The 23,205-nt window shown below is 42.6% G+C and overlaps 1 protein-coding gene and 1 long non-coding RNA gene across 2 annotated transcripts in view; both read right to left on the reverse strand.

Moving 5' to 3' along the window:
• LOC139609674 (uncharacterized) overlaps nucleotides 1-3,649 on the reverse strand; it is a 41,719-nt gene extending 38,070 nt beyond the window's left edge. Inside the window, exon 1 of the long non-coding RNA XR_011685303.1 lies at nucleotides 3,488-3,649. This is a non-coding gene — a long non-coding RNA (uncharacterized lncRNA). The remainder of the gene's footprint in view (nucleotides 1-3,487) is intronic.
• Nucleotides 3,650-5,791: 2,142 nt separating this feature from the next.
• The window catches only part of LOC139609633 (protein NLRC3-like), a 90,522-nt gene continuing 73,108 nt past the window's right edge, over nucleotides 5,792-23,205 (reverse strand). Inside the window, exon 5 of the mRNA XM_071464503.1 lies at nucleotides 5,792-6,175. Within this exon, the coding sequence (XP_071320604.1) occupies nucleotides 5,953-6,175 (223 nt within the window). The 3' untranslated portion in view covers nucleotides 5,792-5,952. The remainder of the gene's footprint in view (nucleotides 6,176-23,205) is intronic.

A 23,205-nucleotide genomic window follows, 5' to 3' on the forward strand; every position in this document is an offset into this window, starting at 1 on the left:
ACCCACCAACAGTCAGAGTCACTGAGGTCTGTTTGGTCAGGAGGCAGGAGAGGAAGTGATTGGCTCAAGGGAATCACCAACCAGCCAATCAGCAACAAGTTGTCAGTGTGGGTGCAGACCATGAAGTTTCAGAGCATGGTTCAGATTAAAGCAGATAATCACTCAGGTGAGCAGGTGAGTGTGAGTGAAGGCCGGTGCAGAAACTGTGGAGCTGCTTCACTCTGTCCTGACACATGAAGACTGACAGACTCTGCAGGACAGGTGGTCCCTCTGGGCAGCAACAGGTTAAACTTGGCTCTAAAATGTTTTTCAATTCAACTTTATTGATATAACATATAGATAACATACATAAAATATGTTCTACAAACACTTTGGGCAAAGTGATTCACACAGGAATAAAACAACACAACAACAAAAAACACTGAAAAGACATCTAAAAGAAAGGTAGTGGAAGAGCTTAGTGATCTGCATGGAACATAAAACCAAAGAAAATCTCATGTCACAACTTTACAGTCGTTTCTGAAAGGTACAGAGAATCACAACAGTCTAAACAGGTAGTGATAAAAGTGTGAGTGAGGATTCTGAGTGACTTTGGAAACATTTCTTACTTCTTCCTCTAAAGATCTGAGGCTAAAGTGATCCCAAATATGTGATTAGTGTTTTCATTTGTTTGCTGAGACCAAACACAAAGTGTAGATTTTCTCTTGCTGCTTTTAAAAGGTTTTTACACATCCATGTGTTAATGTTAGTGAGACAGGTGATGAGAGAGAGCAGTGCAATGGAGTCATTTGGGGAAACAGAGATGTACAATTTTGTATCATCAGCGTACAGATGGTACCCAATATGGTGATGGTTGATACTGTTTCCCAATGGGAGCAAATATAGTGAGAACAGGTTTGGGCTGTGAATGGTTCCTTGAGGAACACCATATTCAGTACTGTGGGTCCCCTGAGGATATTCACCATTCCTATGGCTGTTTCATTAAATAAGAATAAATCAGACTAAAACACGGTCAGAGACCGGCTCATTTCTCATTTACCACTTTGATTACAGCACTCTCTGTGCTGTGGGTTGCTGAATAACCAGTGGTTGATTTTAAAACTGGGCTGAGATTTTCTCAGTTGAAAGTTGAGTTAGACTGAGAGCAGGTGGTGGATTTAAAAGATTATCAGCTGTAGAAAAGAAAACTGTGGTTGTTTTGGTTTTCTGAATTAACTGTTAATTAAAACCAGATGTTTAAAAATATACAAGTGAACATGTGATTTGCTTTTCCTCTGTCCTCTCTCAGCTTTTCAACAGCTTCTTTTTCCATGGTGATTTGATTTGTGGTGTTTTCTGATCAGGAGAAACTGAATCTAAGGAGAATCTTAAATTATCATTGGAAGCAACAAGGTCATTGAATAAGTCAGTAGTGGATGGAGGAAATGTGTTCAAATGATTTGCTAATTATGGTCATTGGTAATGCTGCACTTCACATCAACAGTCTCTGGATGTAAAAACAGTCGTGTTGAACAAAGACAAGAAACAAGTGAAATGCCAACATTAAAACCTCTAGTAAACAAAGCCCAGAGTATTTCTGTGGATCAGCTGTGAATGACAGCCAATGAGAGAAGAGAGGAGCTGATGAAGATGATGATGCTCTCACCAGCCCTGGGTTTTACCTCTCAGGCTGAACTAAACCTCTGATTGGTGGAGGTGGTTCTGGCTCCTGAAACTCTACTGCCCCCCTCACTGTGTCGGTGAAAGTTTAACTACATTTGAATTTACACATAATTATTATTCTGCTACAAACAACAGAACTAAACACCAGTCAAATATAAGGCTATAAAGAACAGGAAGTAAATATAAAAACATTATTTACCACACAGAAGGATTTAAAGTACTGTTAATTAATGATTAATTAAACCAATTATACTTGTTGACTTATCATTAAGATATATAGACATGCTCATATAAAAAGGCTGGGAGATATGGCTAAAAACCTCATATCTCAACAGGCTTAAGAGAAGCAGTAAATGTGCAATAAAATACAATACTATGAAAATGTAACAGTAACATAATGAGTAGATTTTAATTTTAACTTACTTTTTACTTTCATCTTAAAATATTTTAACTTCTACTGGAGTAAAAATCTTTTTTGGTTTCTGTTCACTGCAGGGGCTGGTTACAAATATTTAGCATATCCAACATTATGAATATGATAATTTACTATATCTTCTATAAAGTATTATTGAATACATCAATAAAATGGAGGATAAAAACAACATGTTCCTCCTATACAATAATATCTTGTAAAGTTCAGCTGAAGAACATGAGGCTTCAACGTCTGAGTCAAACTCATCTTCAGAGTTCAAGTCATTTTACTGTGAAATTCCCTCTTTGTGAAGCTCAACAAGGAAACTGTTCAGAGCTGAACTTGATGAGCTTTAAGTCCAGAGACACTGATGATGCTCTGTCAGATCCAGAGGAACACACAGGGATGATGGTGGACTGGACTCTGTGTGTGACAGTGGAGCTGTTCTCAGATCAGTTCAGACTGCAGCACTGAGAGTCATCTCCACTTCTTCTGGTTCCTCTGTCAGTCACTGCTGGATCAAGCTCTCCTCTCCACTCTTACCTGTAGAGAGACTTCCATCTGTGTAGAGAAGAAGAAAGCAGAGGAGATGAATCAGTGTTTACAGAGACTCACTTCATCAGTCAGTGATGCAGCAGGGACTTCAGTCCTGTTCAGACCAGATGTGCAGCAGCTGCTTCCTCTCAGCTCTCATGTTAACGTGTTGGAGTGAACACACTGAGCTGGAAGCTCACAGACCTGCAGAGACGTTCAGCATCAAGTCTGTTCACTCTGCACATTTCACTCAGTCCACAGTGGAAACAAAGTGCTGAGTCAGCAACAGGTCAGTGATGGATTCACTCCTGTTACCTGTCAGCTGATGTCACTTTAAACACAGAGTCTCTGTGTGTTGATCAACATGTGAGCTGCTTCTGAAACATCACCTGACTGAACATGGAGGCTGTCACTAAGAGCCAGGGACTGTCAGGCTCCATCACACTGATCTCAGAGCTGTGACACAGATGAAACTGATCAGCTGTTTAGTGTAGAAACCAGAGAACAAACAGTCTCAGATCAGATTGGACAGTTTGATGAATGAGGACACTGTCTCTGTCCATCTGTGAGGCTGTCAGCTGGAATCAGCTTTATTTCCTGTACACATCAACACAACAACAACAGTTGTCTTCACATCAACTCACACACATGATCACAACAAGCTTCTGGCTGCTCTGATTGGCTGGCTGTTGTCTCTCTCTCTGTCTTTCTGTCCAATCCTGAAGCCTGTCCCCGTTCTCCTCTCACAGCTTCACTGAGGAAAGCAGCCACTGAGGAGGTTGGAGGTTCACAGGAACTCTGGATCTTTGCTCTGATACTAACTGTGTTTAATACAATACTGCTGAGAGCAGCATGGACTGATTCCGCCCCTCTACTGACCTCAGAGTCTCCAGTCTACAGTCTGGACTCTCCACGAGACCACAGAGATCTTTCAGGTCTGAATCCTGCAGGTTGTTGTCTCTCAGGTCCAGTTCTCTCAGATGGGAGGGGTTGGACTTCAGAGCTGAGCCCAGAGAAGAACAGCTGATAACTGACAACCTGCAGCCCCTTAATCTGAATAAAGAATCAAAGATGTAGATCAATGATTGATAATCAGTCAGATTTATCCTGATCAATGATCTTTGTCTAAAATGAGTAGAGTGACTTTGTCCTTCTGTTATTGTGGATCATCATCATGTCAGTAACAACATTGTCAACACAGCATTTGTGTGTGTTGTGTTACAGATGAAAACACACACACACAGTTTGATCAAACAGACATTAGTCCTGACACTTCACTGAAATCTACTGAAAAAAAGAAGATTGTTTCTTCACTTTCTTTGGACAAATATTAGTTGTGAGGATCTTGTGTATGTTGTTGTGATAAAAATGAATTGACTTGAACAACTAACACTGGACATTTTCTCCAGTGGATTTAGAAAACATGAGTCCTCTGACTGAGAGAAATACGAGTGTGTGAGCTGTGAAGGTTGAACTGAAGTGAACAGACATTATTCATGACAAGTGAGTGAAATGAGCTGAAACTGAAGAATCATTCTCAGTCTGAGAGAAGAACAACTGGAAACATGAGACAACAACTATTTACAATGTCATTCATTCATTCACAGTCAATGGATTCAACTTGTGTGTGAAGCTTCATTAGCTGTGGATTCAAGATATAAGATCTACAACAGTGAACTGACCTCAGAGTCTCCAGTCTACAGTCTGGACTCTGCAGAAAACCACACAGACCCTTCACTCCTGGATCCTGCAGGTCCTGGTTCCAGCTCAGGTCCAGTTCTCTCAGATGGGAGGGGTTGGACTTCAGAGCTGAGCCCAGAGAAGAACAGCTGATCTCTGACAAACTGCAGAACCTCAATCTGAATAAAGAATCAAAGATGTAGCTCAATAACTGATAATCAATCAGATTTGTTCTGATCAATGATCTTTGTCTAAAATGAGTAGAGTGACTTTGTCCTTCTGTTATTGTGGATCTTCATCATGTCAGCACAACACAACATTGTCAACACAACAGTTGTGTGTGTTGTGTTACAGATGAAAACACACACACACAGTTTGATCAAACAGACATTAGTCCTGACACTTCACTGAAATCTACTGAAAACAAGAAGATTGTTTCTTCACTTTCTTTGGACAAATATTAGTTGTGAGGATCTTGTGTATATTGATGTGATAAAAATGAATTGACTTGAACAACTAACACTGGACATTTTCTCCAGTGGATTTAGAAAACATGAGTCCTCTGACTGAGAGAAATACGAGTGTGTGAGCTGTGAAGGTTGAACTGAAGTGAACAGACATTATTCATGACAAGTGAGTGAAATGAGCTGAAACTGAAGAATCATTCTCAGTCTGAGAGAAGAACAACTGGAAACATGAGACAACAACTATTTACAATGTCATTCATTCATTCACAGTCAATGGATTCAACTTGTGTGTGAAGCTTCATTAGCTGTGGATTCAAGATATAAGATCTACAACAGTGAACTGACCTCAGAGTCTCCAGTCTACAGTCTGGACTCTGCAGAAAACCACACAGACCCTTCACTCCTGGATCCTGCAGGTTCCGGCTTCCACTCAGGTCCAGTTCTCTCAGATGGGAGGGGTTGGACTTCAGAGCTGAGACCAGAGAAGAACAGCTGATCTCTGACAAACTGCAGCTCCTCAATCTGAATAAAGAATCAAAGATGTGAGTTTAGGAGACAAAGTTCCTGCTTGAAACCACAAAGAGTCAAACAGACAAAGTAAAAACAGCTCTCATTAATATTCATGACAACATGCTGCTGCTTCAATAAAGACGTAGTGACTCCACCTCTTCAACTCTGCCAGCTCCACCTGTGGCTCCATCTATACAAACTCATGTTGTGCAGATTCTACTAAAGATCCTCAAGTTTTCAAAGACAACAAACATGTCAGGCTGAAGTTTGGAGACATGAGAACAAATGTATAGAAATATATATTAAATTCACTAGTTGATGGAACGGCAGAGACACAGACACCTGGTGACTGAGCTCAAATATTTAACACAGTCAAACCTACAGGATTTAAAGTGATGAAACAACCTGTTGCTATGACAACTTGGCTTTGAATATTGGAGTCAGTACAAACATCACAGAGCCTTATAAAAGTGTTGGGACCATCAGCTATTGATTATAGATCAGTTATTGTCTGACAGATTCAATGTGTTTCTGTTGGTGTTTTAAAAAGTCATGAGGTGAAAGTTGAAGAGAAACAGTCACTGGACTAAAAGCAGAGAAGAAGAAAACAGACTTTACCATGAAGATCCTCAGTGTGGATCAGTATAATATCAGCCTCATGTCTGCAGCTCAGTGTCAACACAACTTTCACATCACATTCATCTCAGCACAGAAAGAAAACACGGAGTCTGACCTGAGAGTCTCCAGTCTACAGTCTGGACTCTGCAGAAAACCACACAGACCCTTCACTCCTGGATCCTGCAGGTCCTGGTTTCCACTCAGGTCCAGTTCTCTCAGATGGGAGGGGTTGGACTTCAGAGCTGAGACCAGAGAAGAACAGCTGATCTCTGACAACCTGCAGCTGATCAATCTGAATAAAGAATCAAAGATGTAGATCAATGATTGATAATCAGTCAGATTTGTCCTGATCAATGATGTTTGTCTAAAATGAGTAGAGTGACTTTGTCCTTCTGTTATTGTGGATCTTCATCATGTCAGCCTTCTACACACATCATCCAAATGTCAGCACAACATTCATACAGCTGTTGATGTGAACACAGGTTGATCAGCTGCTGCTGACCTCAGTTCAGTCTGTAATCAGAGGAGAATCAGAGGATTCACGTCTGTTTAGTCTGTTCCCTCTCTGACACTACAGACATCAGCACAGAAACAAAACACTGAGGACGTGAACAAACAGTGAGAACTCAGTCACACTGTTCAGAACAAACATGGTGGAGCAGCTTCAATGTTCCAAAGTCACCAAACAACTGCACAATGTCACATTTACAGGAGGAGGGAAAAGATTTCTCTGTGTCCACATCTTTAAAGAAGAACTTGTGTTACTGTTGAGAACTTGAGGAGGACGAGTGCTCGGCCTCAGTCTATCACCGGTGTTACAGCCCATTCTGTGAGCCGTCAGATTCTGTGACCTGCAGCAACAACCAGTTCACCTTCAGGTAACATTCAGAGCCTCCTGCTGGAAAACACCACAGATTTATTCAGCTGATCTTCACTGAATGAGGAAGTAGAATTCATCTGATTTTCACATCAACCCCCCAGTGAGGAGCAGACTGAGTGAGGACGGGGTTAATGAAGGTCACAGAGCAGAGATCAAACCTGTGCTCACAGTCCTACAACCCTTCAGCTCGGCACAACGTCCACGGTTTACGTCTGATAGTTGATGAACAGAGTTTCTCTGAGTGTCAGTGTGTGTGAACATAACAAAAGGTCAGACTTGATCTTGAAGAATGGAGCTTCTTCTAATCACATGAATAACACAAGTGGTCATGTGACTGTGGTTCAGGAGCAGTTACCAGAGCAGACTGACAATCAACTAGATATGACATGAAGGACACCTGGAGCGCTTTGAGTTCACAGTGCACAGGTTCAGAGAAGCACAACGTGGACTTGAAGAGAACAGAAGTGAGAGCAGCTCAGTTCAGGTAACAGGGACCAGACTGATCTGCCAACAAAACCCCTACAGCCAACCTCCCCTGGAGCTCAGCTTTCAGAGCAGGCTCCTCTGCCTCTGCTGCCAGCTCTGTGTATCTGAGCTGTTTCCTCTCAGAGGCCGTTTCTCCTGCGTCCTCCCATGGTACTGTCAGCTCCACAACATACACAAGCTGCTGTGTTTCTGACCACAACACAACATCTGCTCTCAGATCAGTGGCAGCTGTCTCCTGAGGAACTGGGAGCTGTTTTCCTGGATCTCCTCTGATTGGCCAGTCCCTCCCTGCCTTCAGCTGCATCACGCCTGTTCAAAGCTGCTTCCTGAGTCCTTCACCCTCACCAACAAATCAAATCCATCTTGTCTCCTTCTGCCTCCAGTGAGTTCACCTCTGAGCTCTGACTCTCAGTGGCTGCTGGGAGACACCTCAGCACCTGCTGATGTCTCCAGGTGTGTGGGCCTGGAGACAGGCTTGTTTTAGCCCCTGATAGAAGGAGCCACATGAAGCTCCACCTGAACATAGAGGACATGTTGGCTCCTCACCTGTTTATTCACTATGATGTTGGGGAGGTGGGAGCTGCTCATAAATTGCTCCCAGCATCAATCTAATCCTTCCTGCCTCCATGTCCCAGCTGAGTTTCCTCTTGTCTCCACTTTCCCGCCTCAGCCACTGGCCCTGCTTTGATCTGGTTTGTGTTGCAGTCTGAAGGTCTGTGGCTTCCCATGATGCTGCAGTGCTGACATCAACACACAACAACAGCTGCAATATTTGTTGGTTGCAGAGAGCTGCAGCTTTGCTGGTGTTCAGATCAGCAGCAGCAGCAGAAGATCTGTGAGACTGTTGCAGTTTGATTCTCATCAACTTTCTGATTTTAACATCAAACTCTGTCAATTCTCTGCTGCTCTGAATCACAAACACTGTGACTGCTCTCATCCAGGGGCCGAGTGGGACCCTTCATTTTACCTGGAGATCACCAGTCCCAGCTGTTAATAACACACAAAGACAATTGAATCTCTCTGTGATTGTGGAACATTTCTCTGCTTCCTCCTCCAGTATTTGTTCTTCTTCATTCTTCTCTGCTCCACCTTTCTCCTTCTCTTTCTGCTGCTGCTTCAAACCAATGTGAACAGTGAACACACACGTTCCCTGGTAACACAACAATCAGTCCGGCCGGGGCGCCTCGGTGGCTCATCTGGTAGAGCGTGTACCATTAAGGCTTAGTCCTACCCGCAGCCCTTTGCTGCATGTCATCCCCTCTCTCTCCCTGACTTTTCTGTCACTCTCTCACTGACCTATCCAATGAAGACATTAAAAAGACCAAAAAAATAACTTAAAAAAAAAAAAAAAAAAAATCAGTCTGGACCCGGCCCCCAAATGGCCCCCAGGGATTCTCCTGACCCTCCCCATCACCACTCTGCTCCTGGTCTCATCTTCCTTCTTTCTCTTCACTGGCTGATTTTTTAAATCCTCACACAGAAATCCTGAAAATGAACCAACCAATGAAAAACTGGAACGTCACAGATTTGAACTGAATATAAAACTACAACAGCTCCAGTCAGTGAACTGACCTCAGAGTCTCCAGTCTACAGTTTGGACTCTCCAGTCCAGCACACAGCTGCTTCACTCCTGAATCCTTCAGGTCGTTTCCACTCAGGTCCAGGTGTCTCAGATGGGAGGGGTTGGACTTCAGAGCTGAGGACACGACTTCACAGTGAGTCTCTGAGAGTCGACAACCAACAAGTCTGTGATGAAAGAAAATATAAAATGTGTTTGAATAAAATCAGACAGTTTGTAATAAAAGACACTGAAGTTAAAATGCATCTGATGAGAAAAGATGATGATGTGATGAACATCTGCTCTTCACATCTGTGGCTCAGCTCATCTGATCTGATTGTGTTTGACATGAAACAATAATTCTCATCACTCTCTCTCAGACCTGCAGAGTTTCATGGGAATCTTTGTTGTGCAGATGAAGGAGGGAAAATGATGTTACATTTCAGCTTCCATCATACGATTTGATCCAGAGTCAGAATCTTGTTCAGAAAAACAGTTTTATTCTCCAGTGTTTCTAAACTGACTCCAGATTGCTTGGCTCTGCTGCCTCTATGTAGAAGTCAACACACACCACTGCATAAAACACATCTGGCTCATTGTGGTGAATCAGTGGCAGCGCCCACGTTGATCCATGAACAAACTGTCCTCAGTGAAACACTAGTGTTCAACACTTAGTGGACTCTCTACAGTTATAACAGAGCAGAGTCTGGTCACGTGATCAAAGGAGAGTTGACCCACAAGACCATGGAAGAGGGTTTGGTGTTCAGCTCAACTGCTTCACATTGAGTCAAACACATAAAGACCTTCACCCACTCAGGTCTGGTGGGTGAGGGTTGATTACAAAGCCTGTTGTGATTGATCAGTGAGCCCAGTCCCTGCACGCTCTCTCGTGTGTGTGTGTGTGTGTGTGTGTGTGTGTGTGTGTGCAGCTCTACAATGAAATAAGATTTTCCTCATTTGAAACTGTAAACCAATAGAAAATCAGTATGTGGCGTCATTGTTGATGTGGTGGTGGCCTGTCACAGATAAATCAGTGTGTGGGAAACACTGAGGTCTAATCTACAGATACTGAGCCCACACATGTCTTAATGTCCGGTGGGAACATTTCCACACCGTGGCATCCCTACTCCAGAACATTTCTCCTGAGGTCAACTCAGTCAACAGTTCAATCTAATCTCTGTTTGCTGCCTGGTTTTCACAGAAGGTCCTCACAGAAACATGACACTGAGCTCTGGTGTGTAGAAGAAGACTGAATCCTCCCATTCTGCTCTGATAGATTCACACCTGTGTTCTTGGCTGAAGCTGAACATTTCCTGATACGACTCTCCTCTACAGCAACAAGAGAGAAAACACCTGGGACTTTCTTTCTCATTCAGCACAATCTATGGAAAGACTTTAAAGCTCCACCATGACACTTCAAAAAACACAAGTTCACTCTTCAACATGAAAAGTTCAATAATCAATAAAGGTCCACTAACATCCTCCATGCTCATCATGACTTCAGTCATCTCTGGACAATGATTCAGGTCTTATACAAACTTTACTAAACACCTGCTAGAACCTGCTCATTAGAGCTTCACTGCATTCACTGTTCACTGTCAAACACTGATCACTGTTGTCATAGAAACCTCATGAGTCCTGAATACAGACCTCCACAGATTCATCACTGCTCTCCTGTAACACTGTCACAATGGACAGTATCAACAAAGCTGAACCAGAGACATCTTCTTTTTTCATTCACACATTCTTCTTCCTCAGAAAAACCTGCTGCCCACATTACCCACAATGCACCTCAACCACCAACCCTCGGCTGTTAGATTAAGGTGTGTTATGCGGCAGAGATGAGGGGGGGCTGCAGAGGTCTGGTGTTTACTTCAGACTCTGCCCACACTGACTCAGGTGACATCACCTGAGGACATTTATCAGACTGCACAGCTGGAGACACTAAAGGTTTAATACTACTGTTTTCTCATATGCAGGTGTCCTCCCCAACACCTGGAAACACCTGGAAACACCTGGAAACACACTTTGAGGTGTAAGATCAGTGGAGCTGCTTTAATTAGTTTGATCAGGTTTGAATTAAACCAAAAAGACTCAAAACAACACAGAACATTAACAAATCAATGAAGCATCAAACAATTATTACAAATAAACAAAACAAGTGTTTTAATGAACTGAACAGCAACAATCACAACCAACTGAAACATCTACATTTTGGTGCTCACAGCATCTACAACCCCTCCAGAAAAAAACACAACTGACCTTTGATTGTTTCAGAGCAAAACTAAGAATAATGAGAATAAATGAAAACTGTGTTTATCTGAATTTGACTCAACTACTGATCTAATCTACTGATTGATAATTATACTGATCATGTCTGGACTCACCGAGCCTTCCTGCAGTTCCTCACAGCTGGGATCAGTCTCCGTCGTCCCTGCAGTGATGTCTTGTACTTTTTCAGGTCCAACTCATCCAGAACCTCCTCTGACATCTGCAGCATGTAGGCCAGAGCTGAGCAGTGGAACTCAGAGAGTTCCTTCTCTGATCTGGTCTTTGACTTCAGGAGCTCTTGGATCTCCTGATGAACTGAGTGGTCCTTCATCTCCATTAGACAGTGGAAGATGTTGATGCTTCTGTCAGGAGAGATTTTATCACTGTTCATCTCCTTCAGGTTGTTGATGGCTCTCTGGATGGTTTCTGGACTGTTCTCTGTCTGACCCAGTAGACCTCCTAAGAGTCTCTGGTTGGATTCCAGAGAGAGGCCATGAAGGAAGCGGACAAACAGGTCCAGGTGACCATTTTTACTTCTGAGGGATTTCTCCATGGCTGCCCTCAGGAAGACATCCAGGGTTAAATCAACATGTTGTTGTCCCAGGAAGTTCTTCAGGACCTTTCTCTCCCTGTTGGTGTAACAGTGGAACATGTAGACTGCAGCCAGAAACTCCTGAATACTCAGATGAACAAAGCAGTAGACTGTTTTCTGGAAGATCACACTCTCTCTTTTGAAGATCTCAGTACAGAGTCCTGAGTACACCGAGGCCTCTGTGACATCCAGACCACACTGCTCCAGGTCTTCTTGGTAGAACAGGATGTTTCCTTTCTCCAGATGTTCAAACGCCAGCCTCCCCAGCTTCTGAAGAACTTCCCTGTCAGCCTCCATCAGCTCCTGTGGACTGGTCTCATGTCCCTCATCATACTTGAGCTTCTTCCTCTTTGTCTGAACCAGCAGGAAGTGTGAGAACAGGTCAGTCAGGGTCTGGGGCAGCTCTCCTCTCTGCTCTGTAGTCAACATGTGCTCCAGAACTGTAGCAGTGATCCAGCAGAAGACTGGGACTTGACACATGATGTGGAGGCTCCTGGACTTCTTGATGTGTGAGATGGTTCTGCTGGACAGCTCTTCATCACTGGATCTCCTCCTGAAGTACTCCTCCTTCTGTGGATCAGTGAAGCCTCGTACCTCTGTTACCCTGTCAACACATGTAGGAGGGATCTGATTGGCTGCTGCAGGTCTGGAAGTGATCCAGACCAGAGCCGAGGGAAGCAGGTTCCCCTGGATGAGGTTTGTCAGCAGCAGGTTGACTGATGACGTCTGTGTGACATCAGACACAACCTCCCTGTTGGTGAAATCCAGTGAAAGTCTGCTTTCATCCAGGCCGTCCAAGATGAACACAACTTTACAGACAGCCAGCTGCTCTGCTGTGACCTTCTGTAATGTTGGATGGAAAACATGGAGCAGCCTGAGAAGACTGTACTGCTGCTCTCTGATCAGGTTCAGCTCCCTGAACGAAAGCAGAACCAGCAGACTCACATCTTGGTTCTCCAAGCCCTCTGCCCAGTCCAGACTGAACTTCTGCACTGAGAAGGTTTTTCCAACGCCAGCGACGCCGTTGGTCAGAACCACTCTGATGGGTCTCTGTTGGTCAGGTAAGGCTTTAAAGATGTCGTGGCACTTGATTGGAGTGTCATGGAGGGTCTTCATCTTGGAAGTTTTCTTCTGCTGCTTTTCCTCATGTTGGGTATTAACCTCTTCACTCTGTCCCTCTGTGATGTAGAGCTCAGTGTAGATCCTGTTGAAGAGGGTTCCACTTACTGTTCCATCACTTCCTTCAGTCACACGTTCACATCTGCTCCTCAGACTGATCTTATGTTGATCTAAAACCTCCTGCAGACCACTATCTGCTGAAAGAGAAGAGACAATGTCAGACTGAAGACAGAGAATCTGAGAATCTGCTGATTATTTTCATCAGCTACAGAAAAACTAAAGAGCAGCAAAGAAAAGCTTTTTAATGTTGTGCTTTTTAGAATCATCTGAAATGTCAGTGCTGTGTGATAGAACAACTGACACTGGAGAAAACAACAGGTCCTGGTTTCAGAAATGAAGACATCAGCAGACACATGTTCAGTCTCACTTTGTACAGTGCTGCTCTGACTGGCTGTCTGCGGTCCAGGTCTGGTTCTGGGTCTTTGTCCACACTGGGGACAGGAGGGGTCTCCTGAAGACCCAGACTGGTCCCAGTATGAGGTGAAGCACTGTCTGCAGAACCAGTGTCCACAGCTGGTAGAGACTGGATCCTTCAGGACGTCCTGACAGTAGGACAGCTGCTCCTCCACAGAGACACCACTCCTCTTCCTCCCTCTGTGAAGACATGTCTTCATCAGAATCAGAATCAGAATCAGAATCAGAATCAGTTTTATTGCCAAGTATGCTTTCACATACAAGGAATTTTTTCTGGTGATTGGTGCAATTGATCAGCAACAGTGGGGCTCTCTAGCCTTGTTGATGAGGCTAATAGCAGATGGGAAGAAGCTATTTTTGTGGCGAGAGGTTTTGGTCCTGAAGGACCGCAGCCTCCTGCCAGAGGGGAGTGTCTCAAAGAGTTTGTGTCCAGGGTGGGAGGAGTCAGCTACAATCTTCCCTGCACGCCTCAGAGTCCTTGAGGCGTACAGGTCCTGGAGGGACGGAAGATTGCAGCCAATCACCTTCTCAGCAGAGTGGATGATACGCTGCAGTCTGTTATTGTCCCTCTCCGTGGCAGCAGCGTACCAGATGGTGATGGAGGAGGTGAGGATGGACTCAATGATGGAGGTGTAGAAGTTCACCATCATAGTCCTTGGCAGGTTGAACTTCTTCAATTGCCTCAGGAAATACATCCTCTGCTGAGCTTTTTTGATGAGGGAGCTGATGTTTAGCTCCCATTTGAGATCCTGTGTGATGGTGGTTCCCAAGAAGCGAAAATGCTCCACGGTAGCCACGGGGGAGTCACACAGGGAGATGGGGGTGGGTGGGGCTGGGCTCTTCCTGAAGTCCACTATCATTTCCACTGTCTTCAGAGCGTTTAGCTCTAGGTTGTTCATCACTAACATGTCACAGTCAAATATGTCTAATAACTGAATCATCTTCAGCTCAGTTTACAGTAGAAACTGTCTCTTACTGTGAGTCTGAGGGTCCAGGTTCAGGACTGAACTCTGGAGGATTAAGCTCTTTGGACCGGTCACTCTTCATAGACAGACAGCTGGATCCTGGAGACTCTGCTCTCAGTCTGTGGTTCTGACCTCTGCAAACACAAACATGTTTTTATTCATATCACAGGGATCACTGATCAATTCTCTGATGACAGAGTCATTGTAAAGATTGATGTTTTCATCCTGAATTCATGAACATTGAAAAACAACAGTTCTTGAATTTGAATTCACTTTTAAAAATCCAGATACATAATTTCAATGAAAAACAAAACCAGTGGCAGAAATTCACAGATTTCAAAATTCTAAATCTGCTGAGACAGATTTGCTTCCCTACGCTACAGACAACAGAGCTGGTGGTAAAGGCGGCCTGCAAGCTGCTGAGACCTGCTGGTGTCATTCGGTCCAGCAGGAGGGTCCTCACATCGAAAACATTGGAGCAAATATTCAAAAAGGAATCATTTGGATGAACCAACCACATCTCATAAATCTAAACAGTCACGTTCTCACCTGGAAAAGTATGAAAACTCAGTAAAGTATTAAGTATTAAGTTTCACAAATGTTTAGAGTTAGCATTCAAATTTAGATTTAACATTTAAATTTTGATTAACTAAATGTGGTGAAATGTTGTTATTTGAGTATGAACCACTTTACAATCAGCGGCCCATATTACATAGAGCCTGAAATCTGTATCAACAGCTGAAAAATATCCAGTTTGATGTTAAAGAGGCTCAGTCATTTCCTCCAACAGCTGCTCACTGTAGTTTGGATCAAACTAACTGTGCAGAGTGAAGCTCTGACATGTGAAGCTCATCATTCAGGCTGTAAAATGATCCTGCAAAGTGTGGTCAACTCTGTTAGATCCCAGCTCATCCAGGTTCACCAACACACTGCTCTCTTCTTCTGTGGCTGCTTCTCTGCTCCACCACGGCCCTTTAATTACTGACATCTTTACATCTCTGTCATGTTCATCAGCTGCAGCAAAAATATGCACAAGAAAAAAGTCAAACTCTTCTTTGTTGGGATCATTTCACAAGAAACCAGCTCCTCAGCAGTCACTGTTAATACACTGATATGTCAGGCTGCTGGTGTCAGGGTGGGCGGCAAGATGGCGGGTTGAGCAGGTGCTTTTTTCAGAGCTCCTCAAGCTCGTCCCAAAACTTTATCCTTCATTACTAACTGTCCAATCAAATGTGCTGAAATGAGGAAACTAAAGATAATTAAACCCACCACGCTAAGACTGGAACCACAAAAACAAGAAACTTCATCTAAAGGGGAAAGAAAAGACGGCAGGCGAGACATGGAGCACGACTATGCAATGGATGTTACTCTGCTGAGTGAGATACAGAAAGATACAGAATGAGGTGGAGTCTGCAGATCAAAGGGTTGGAAGAGAAAAGAGATGAAAATGTCAGAGCACAAATCATCCAAATCCTCAAGAGACTCGTCCCAGAGACGGAGTCAAAGATGGAGGATTTTGCTAAAGTGCCCTTTTTTGAGGGCCTTATGGATACATCGATGGATGGTGGATTGGTGATGATTGTTGTAATGTTCCTGGTTAATGTGAAAAACCTTGTGTGGTTCTCTAAATGTTAGGGGTTTGAAGGACACTGTAAAGATTTTGTAAAGGACAAAAATCTTGTTTTTGCAAGAGACTCTGATGTAGATGCTACTTTTTGGACCAACCAATGGGGAGACAGGATTCTTTCAGCCATGGATCTAACCAATCTGGAGGAGTGGTGATGTGCATTAACAAAATCATAACTCATAGAGTGGATGGAGATGGTCACTGGCTGACGGTGGTCCTGAAAACTGAAAGTTTATATTTTATCATTACTAATGTTTCTGGTACAATGATGAGGGTCACAACAAAAGATTAATTGAAACCTTAACAAACATGATTTCAGAGTTTAAAGTGTTGTACCCCAGTGATCATATTTTAGTAAGAGGAGACTGGAGCATGACTCCAAATGAGCTGGTTGACAGGTGCCCTCCAGTGTAAGTAACACAGTGTAAGGACATTGTTCAAAGTTTGATGACAGATAATAATTGAACTGATGTTTACAGAAGTTTAAATTGGGGGGTTAATAGTTCCACATAGTTTAAGCCTCATGGAGGAAGCAAGTAGAGAAATGATCACTGGTTGGTCAGTGATAATATTCTGAGCTACACTTCACAATCCAACATTTCCAAAGCACCTTGTCAGATCATTGTTTTGTAGATCTTATCTTCGAACCCACAAGGAAAGAAATTAGAAAGAAAGAATATTGGAAGTTTGATGCCAGTTTGTTAAATGAGGAAGAATATTGTGATACAATTAGACAAATAATCAGGGATATATAAAAAAAAAAGATTCAATTGAAGGTAATATTTACAAACTGGAATTTATTAAATTCAAAATTAGATAATTTACTACAAATGTTTGTGAGGAACTAAAAAGGAAAAAGTATGAACGTAATTTTCTCCAAGAAATATCTCAGTGTTGTAGGAAACAGATCTAAACCTTCAGGAGAAAAACAAACTGATGGAGTTACAAACCAAGTCAGATGATCTGTGTCTTGAAAGTGTCTGTGTCTTGTGCCTTTATAAGATCATGAGCCAAATGTCTGGAGGCAGGTGAGAAAAACTCCTCATGTTTTAGTCACTTAGAGGAAAGTAGACAACAGAGAAACTCAAATACAAGTCTACTGATAAATGGAGTCCAATGCAAAGAACCAGAGAGTTTAGAGAAAGAAGTGTTGACGTTTTCCTCCGATCTGTGCTCCTCACTTTACTCTTTAGGTGATGCTGTCGCCTTCTCTGATAAAATCCAGGATGGTATCCCACGTATTGAGGATCCTTCAGGGATTTGTGTGAGACAGAGTTAAAAACTGAGGATTTGGACTCAGTGATCCTGAAGATGGCTTCCTACAAATCTCCAGGGACAGATGGCTCACAGCTAAGTTTTATCAGCTCTTTTGGAAAAGATCTAAGAAATGTATTATTTAAAGAGTGGATAGAGAAGAATGAACTGATGTCAAGCATGAAACAATCAGCCTGATTCCTAAATCAGGTAAAGACAAAAGAAGTTTAGATCATTTCAGACCAATCACTTTGTTGAACACTGACTATAAAATACTCTCAGGGGCTATTGCTGCGAGACTGAAGACAGGTATCTGGTCCATAATTAGTGAAACACAGTCAGGATTTTTGAAAGGAAGGTCAGTTCATAATAACACAAGGCCTGTATTAGACCTTCTTGATCGCAGTGAAATAATCCAAGAGAGTGGGTTTATTTTATTTCTACATTTTTACAAAGCATTTGATTCTGTGGAACATCAGTTTATACTGGAAACTTTGAGGTTCTTTGGTCTTGGAGAGACATTTATTAAGATTATAGGGCTGCTGTACAATGGAATCTACAGCTGTGTTTCTCTAGGACATGGCACTTGGCCACCTCTGTTTGTAATGGTGGCAGAGATGTGATCTACTCTGATTAAAACAGTGACATTGAAGGTTAAATGTGATGGATAAACAAATAATAAGAAGTCAGCTGGTGGATGACCCAACTTTGTTCTTATAAAATGAAAATCAGATCCTTTAGCTTTGCAGTCAATCAGTTCTCCAAAGCATCAGGTCCATGGTTAAACATCAATAAATGTGAAATGATGACAGTGCAGGAGCGCCCCCTGCAGTCAGCATGTAATATACAGGTTCGGAAGGAGGAGAAATCTTTAGGAATTGTTGTTTGAAGAGACAGAATTATGAGTGAAAAGAGGAATATCTGTAACAACATGGAAAAGTGTCAGACAGTTCTTCACAGATGGCTGCAGAGAGATGTCAGCATGTCTGGGAGGATTTTGTTCACAAAGATGGAGAGTTTGTCCAGACTGATTTACCAGCTCTCTCCTTCCCCATATCACCGACAATGATCCAAACTATAAATAAAGTTCATTTAAGACCAAATGGAGAAATAAATGTCAGTATATAAGGAGAACTGATATCATTAAAAACTATGAAGAGGGGGGAGCAAATGTGATGGATTTTGATATTCTGAGTGGTGTCTTGAAACTGAAGTGGTTACAGTCTTTCATCTTTTTGGTTCATTGTCCCTGATGTGATTTTCCAGAACATGGGAGGAACAGACTTTCTACTATGCTGTGACTTTGAATTTAGCTCATTACCAGTCAAACTCTCCACTTTCCATCAGCAAGCCCTCCTCTACTGGAAATTAATATATAGACATAATATGACACCACATAACACACCTGTGTGGAACAACACACATGTTCTACACTGTGAAAAATCTGTGTATTTAGATGAGTGGAAATCTGAAGGAATCTGGGCTGTAGCTCATTTTCTGGATGACGGTGGAAATGTGTTACAGCACGAGATGTTCTGTGAGAAATTCCAGCTCAAATGTTCTGTTCAAACCTTTAACAGATTGATTAAAGCCGTACCAGTCTCTTTGAGATCAGCGGTTAAAGATCTCTCCTGGGCTGACACAGCTCTGCAGAGCAGGAACTGACTTTTGAGACAGTAAATGTACAAAGTTATTAGAAACAGTCTGTTATAGGAACGCTGCCACAGCCCAGTTAAAAGAAATTCTATACTGAGGGGGTTTGAGATTGAGGAGGTGAAGGTGATAAGGAGAAGATATATTTCACTTCCTCTCCCTCCTGAAGTGAAAGAGGTGAACTTTAAAATCTTAAATGAGATTTACCCAACAAACAAGTTGTGAAGACTGAGGTTTAATCTTGATGTGAAGAACTGTGTGTTCTGTGAAAATGAGACTGAAAGCTTGGAACATTTATTCTTCCACTGTGGATCAGTCTTTCTGGAGCGACATGTGGAGCTGGACACAGTCCAAGAGGATCATTTACAAATGCAGGTACTTTAAAACCAAACCATGTATGAATCATTGGCTGAATGAATTGAAATCACTATGCAAGTCTCTGAAGCTGATAAAGGATGATAAGAAAGCCCTGAAGTTAGTTTATTCTCTTGATTTATTTCAATGAATCTTCTTCTTAATCTTTTCATATATTTCTGTTTTTTTCTCTTAAACTTTGACTTTATTTATTTAATGTGCTTCTGCTCAACCTCAGTTTTTCCTGTGAAGAAGCAAAACTGCTTTGTTTCTTTGTATCTTGATTTGTTTATGAATAAAGTTTTAAAAAAAAAAATATGGCAGCTGTTACAGGAAGTGACATCACTGCAGGAGCTCAACACACTAAACACTGTTACAGAGACAGTTTGGAGGTTCACAGGTTTGTAGCAGGTCTCTTACTGTGAGTCTGAGGGTCCAGGTTCAGGACTGAAGTCTGGAATTTCACCTTTGGACCGGTGACTCTTCACAGACAGACAGCTGGGTCCTGGAGACTCTGCTCTGTCCTCCTCTTCCTCCACACAATCACTCATCTTCAGGACTTCAGTCAGTCTGAGAGGGAAACCAGTAACACTGACAGTGAGCTCACACACACAAGAGTCAGGACAAACAAGCTGCTCAAGAGACACACCCAGAAACACACACACACACACACACACACACACACACACACAAAAAGGTTTTTCTCTCAGTGTCTCTGTGTAAACAGAATTTCCTTCAGTATTTGCTTATTGATTCCCTTCATTTCTGTTTTGCTTCATCTAACTGTTTATGTCTTGTTGCCTCCTTCTCTGCCGTTTCATTTCCTGTAACACCAATGTGTGCTGGTCTCCATAAAAACGTCCCTGTCAGCCCCATCATGTGAATTCTGTTTGTTTGCTGTACTTGTATCAGGATATCTGGTCTGCTCTCTGAATGACTGAACTGGAAGCTGCTGAGTGATGAACTTGAATCAGAGTAAATGATTGTTCTCAACGGTCCTGTTTCTTCAATCCACTGAACTGCTGACAGTTTTCATCTGAAGTTCTGGAACAGAAATGCTCCTCCTGCTTTAATAAAGGAGCTCTTTGCATTGAAAAGCCGATGAATGAAAAGCCCATCTCCTTCTCCATTCCCATAAATATCTGGTCTGTCATTATGGAAAATAAGAGGACTTACTCTGCTCCCCTGAGGAGTTCCATTGTCAACAACACATTTCCTTCAGTGTTTTTTTCCAATTCCAATTTGTATTGATCTTCTTTACAAAGTCTTTAATCCATCCATATGTTCTCCCCTTGATATCTGACTGAGAGAGTTTGATTAATAATCCTCCTCCCCATATGCACGTGCACAGGTAGACCTCAGGTGATGCTCAAGCACCTGCCCTTTAGGCCTCTGACCAGATGCCAACCCTTATTTCTTCTTCTAATTTTATACTGAAATGATTAAACGTGGCTTGTGCCCTCAGTTCTCATCAGAAAGCTGTTGAACTGACTGACGACTCCCTCTGAGTTCTGTTTCTCCAAACCCATGAGCCCCTGCCCTTCCCTCTTCAGCTCCCCTCATCACAGCCTCAGTCTGAGAGGGAAACACTGACTGGGAGCTCACACACACAAGAGTCAGGACAAACAAGCTGTTCAAGACACACACACACACACACACACACACACACACACACACACACACACACACACACACACACACAGGTTTTCCTCTCAGTGTCTCTGTGTGGACAGAAGTTCACTGTGACTCCTCTTGATGCTGTAATAACTCTTCATCCTCTGCTCTTGTAGTTTCTCTTCCTCTGCTCCCCTCTTCACTGATATTGTCACAACTGTGGATTTGAACTAAAGTTTTTCTCACCATCTCTGCTTTCTCTTCATCTTTTACTGCTGTTACTTCACCTTCATTTCAAACTGGATTTCCATGTTCTCTTTTAACCTCACTCATTCTTCACATCATTCTATCCATATCTGTTTCCCACTGAATTACAAAATGACCTCCACAATTACTTCTTTGGCAGCTGTTACAGGAAGTGACATTACTGCAGGAGCTCAACACACTAAACACTGTTACAGAGACAGTCTGGAGGTTCACAGGTTTGTAGCAGGTCTCTTACTGTGAGTCTGAGGGTCCAGGTTCAGGACTGAAAAATGGGGATTCATCTTTGGGCCGGTGACTCTTCACAGACAGACAGCTGGGTCCTGGAGACTCTGCTCTGTCCTCCTCTTCCTCCACACAATCACTCATCTTCAGGACTTCAGTCAGTCTGAGAGGGAAACCAGTAACACTGACTGTGAGCTCACACACACAAGAGTCAGGACAAAAAAGGGTCTCAAGAGACACACACACACACACAAACACACACACACACACACACACACACACACACACACACACACACACACACACAGGTTGTCCTCTCAGTGTTGCTGTGTGGACAGAAGTTCACTGTGACTCTTCTTCCCTCCACAGTCCACAGGGACAAACTGACTCAGAGACTTTGACAGTAAAATAATAATAATGTTGTGTTAACACTCACCTGCCTCAGCCTTCAGTTTCCCTCCTTCTGCTCCGTCCACTTCAAATGGAGTCTGAGTTCACTGAACACTTTCACTTTCAGCTGCTCCTCCCCTCTGCAGGTACAAGAAGTCACATGACTCTGTGTGTGTGTGTGTGTGTGTGTGTGTGTGTGTTCAAAACAGGTTTGACATGTTCCACCATCATTTATTAAAAACAGACTCTACCTTATTCACTTTCACATGAAAAAACAAGTCTCACTGTTTCAACAGAATTATCTTGATTTCCATTCATCTAACATCATTTTCAGGTTGAACTGGATCAAACATTATATTAAGAATAAAGATGTCATGACCTGCTCTTTGTATGACAGTTGTTGAACATGGTCTGGAGTCTTGGACTTTGGTTTATTTCCTGATTTATTTTGTAATTACTTACCTTGTGTGCCCACTGTTGTTTTACTTCCTGTCTTTGGCTCCATCCACTCTGCTACGTTTTAGATTTAAACTCTTATGACAATACAACAATAAAAATACAACAATGTAGAATCTCAGTGTTTACCTGAGCTTACCTTTGGTGAAATGTGTGAACTTTGATGGTTGCCAGTGTTTGCCCTCCCCAGGGACGGAGGCACATTTGATTGTACAGATCCACAATCTGCTCCTCTCTGGGTTTTCTTTCTCTGACAGGATTCTGTAGAAGCACAAGTCAGACTTGTCTCCTCGTCAGTCAGTCTGAGAGGGAAACCAGTAACACTGACTGTGAGCTCACACACACAGGAATCAGGACAAACAAGCTGCTCAAGAGACACACCCAGAAACACACACACACACACACACACACACACACACACACACACACACACACACACACACACACACACACACTCTCTCTCTCTCTCTCTCTCTCTACCTTCTTCACTTTTCTATAAAAACTAGTCTCACTATTTCAACAGAATTCTCTTGATTTCCATTCATCTAATATCATTTTCAGGTTGAACTGGATCAAACATTATATTAAGAATAAAGATGTCATGACCTGCTCTTTGTATGACAGTTGATGGACATGGTCTGGAGTTTTGGACTTTGGTTTATTTCCTGTTTTATTTTGTAATTACTTCCCTTGTGTGCCCGCTGTTGTTTTACTTCCTGTCTTTGGCTCCGTCCACTCTGCTACATTTTAGTTTGAAACTCATCTCTTCTTCTCTGTTTCCGCCTCCGTCCTCTCTCCTCCAGAGTCTTCCGCCTCTAAAACAGAGACTGTCAGAAATGCTGCAGGACCTGTTTTATTTTGAAAACTCCAGACCTTTGGAAACGATGACATAGACACCCATGCTGGCTCCTCATTGGCTCTTATCTGCCTGAACTACAAGGGCAATCTGATTCCAGATTGCTGTTTGCAGTCACTGTTCACATTTGTCTGTGGAGGACAATTTAATAGGAAAGAAAAATAAAATCTCACTGAATCAAATGTAGTTTACTACGACTCAGTGTCAACCTTGAGTCAGATTTATTTCCTCAGTCCACTCAGAGGAAAGGCAGCCCTGAGATAAATGGGAACATGTCTTCATAC

This window comes from Trachinotus anak, unplaced genomic scaffold (assembly GCF_046630095.1).
Source record: "Trachinotus anak isolate AG129_WGS33_773 ecotype Australia unplaced genomic scaffold, CSIRO_AGI_Tana_v1 ptg000026l, whole genome shotgun sequence".
Taxonomy (NCBI): Eukaryota; Metazoa; Chordata; class Actinopteri; order Carangiformes; family Carangidae; genus Trachinotus; species Trachinotus anak.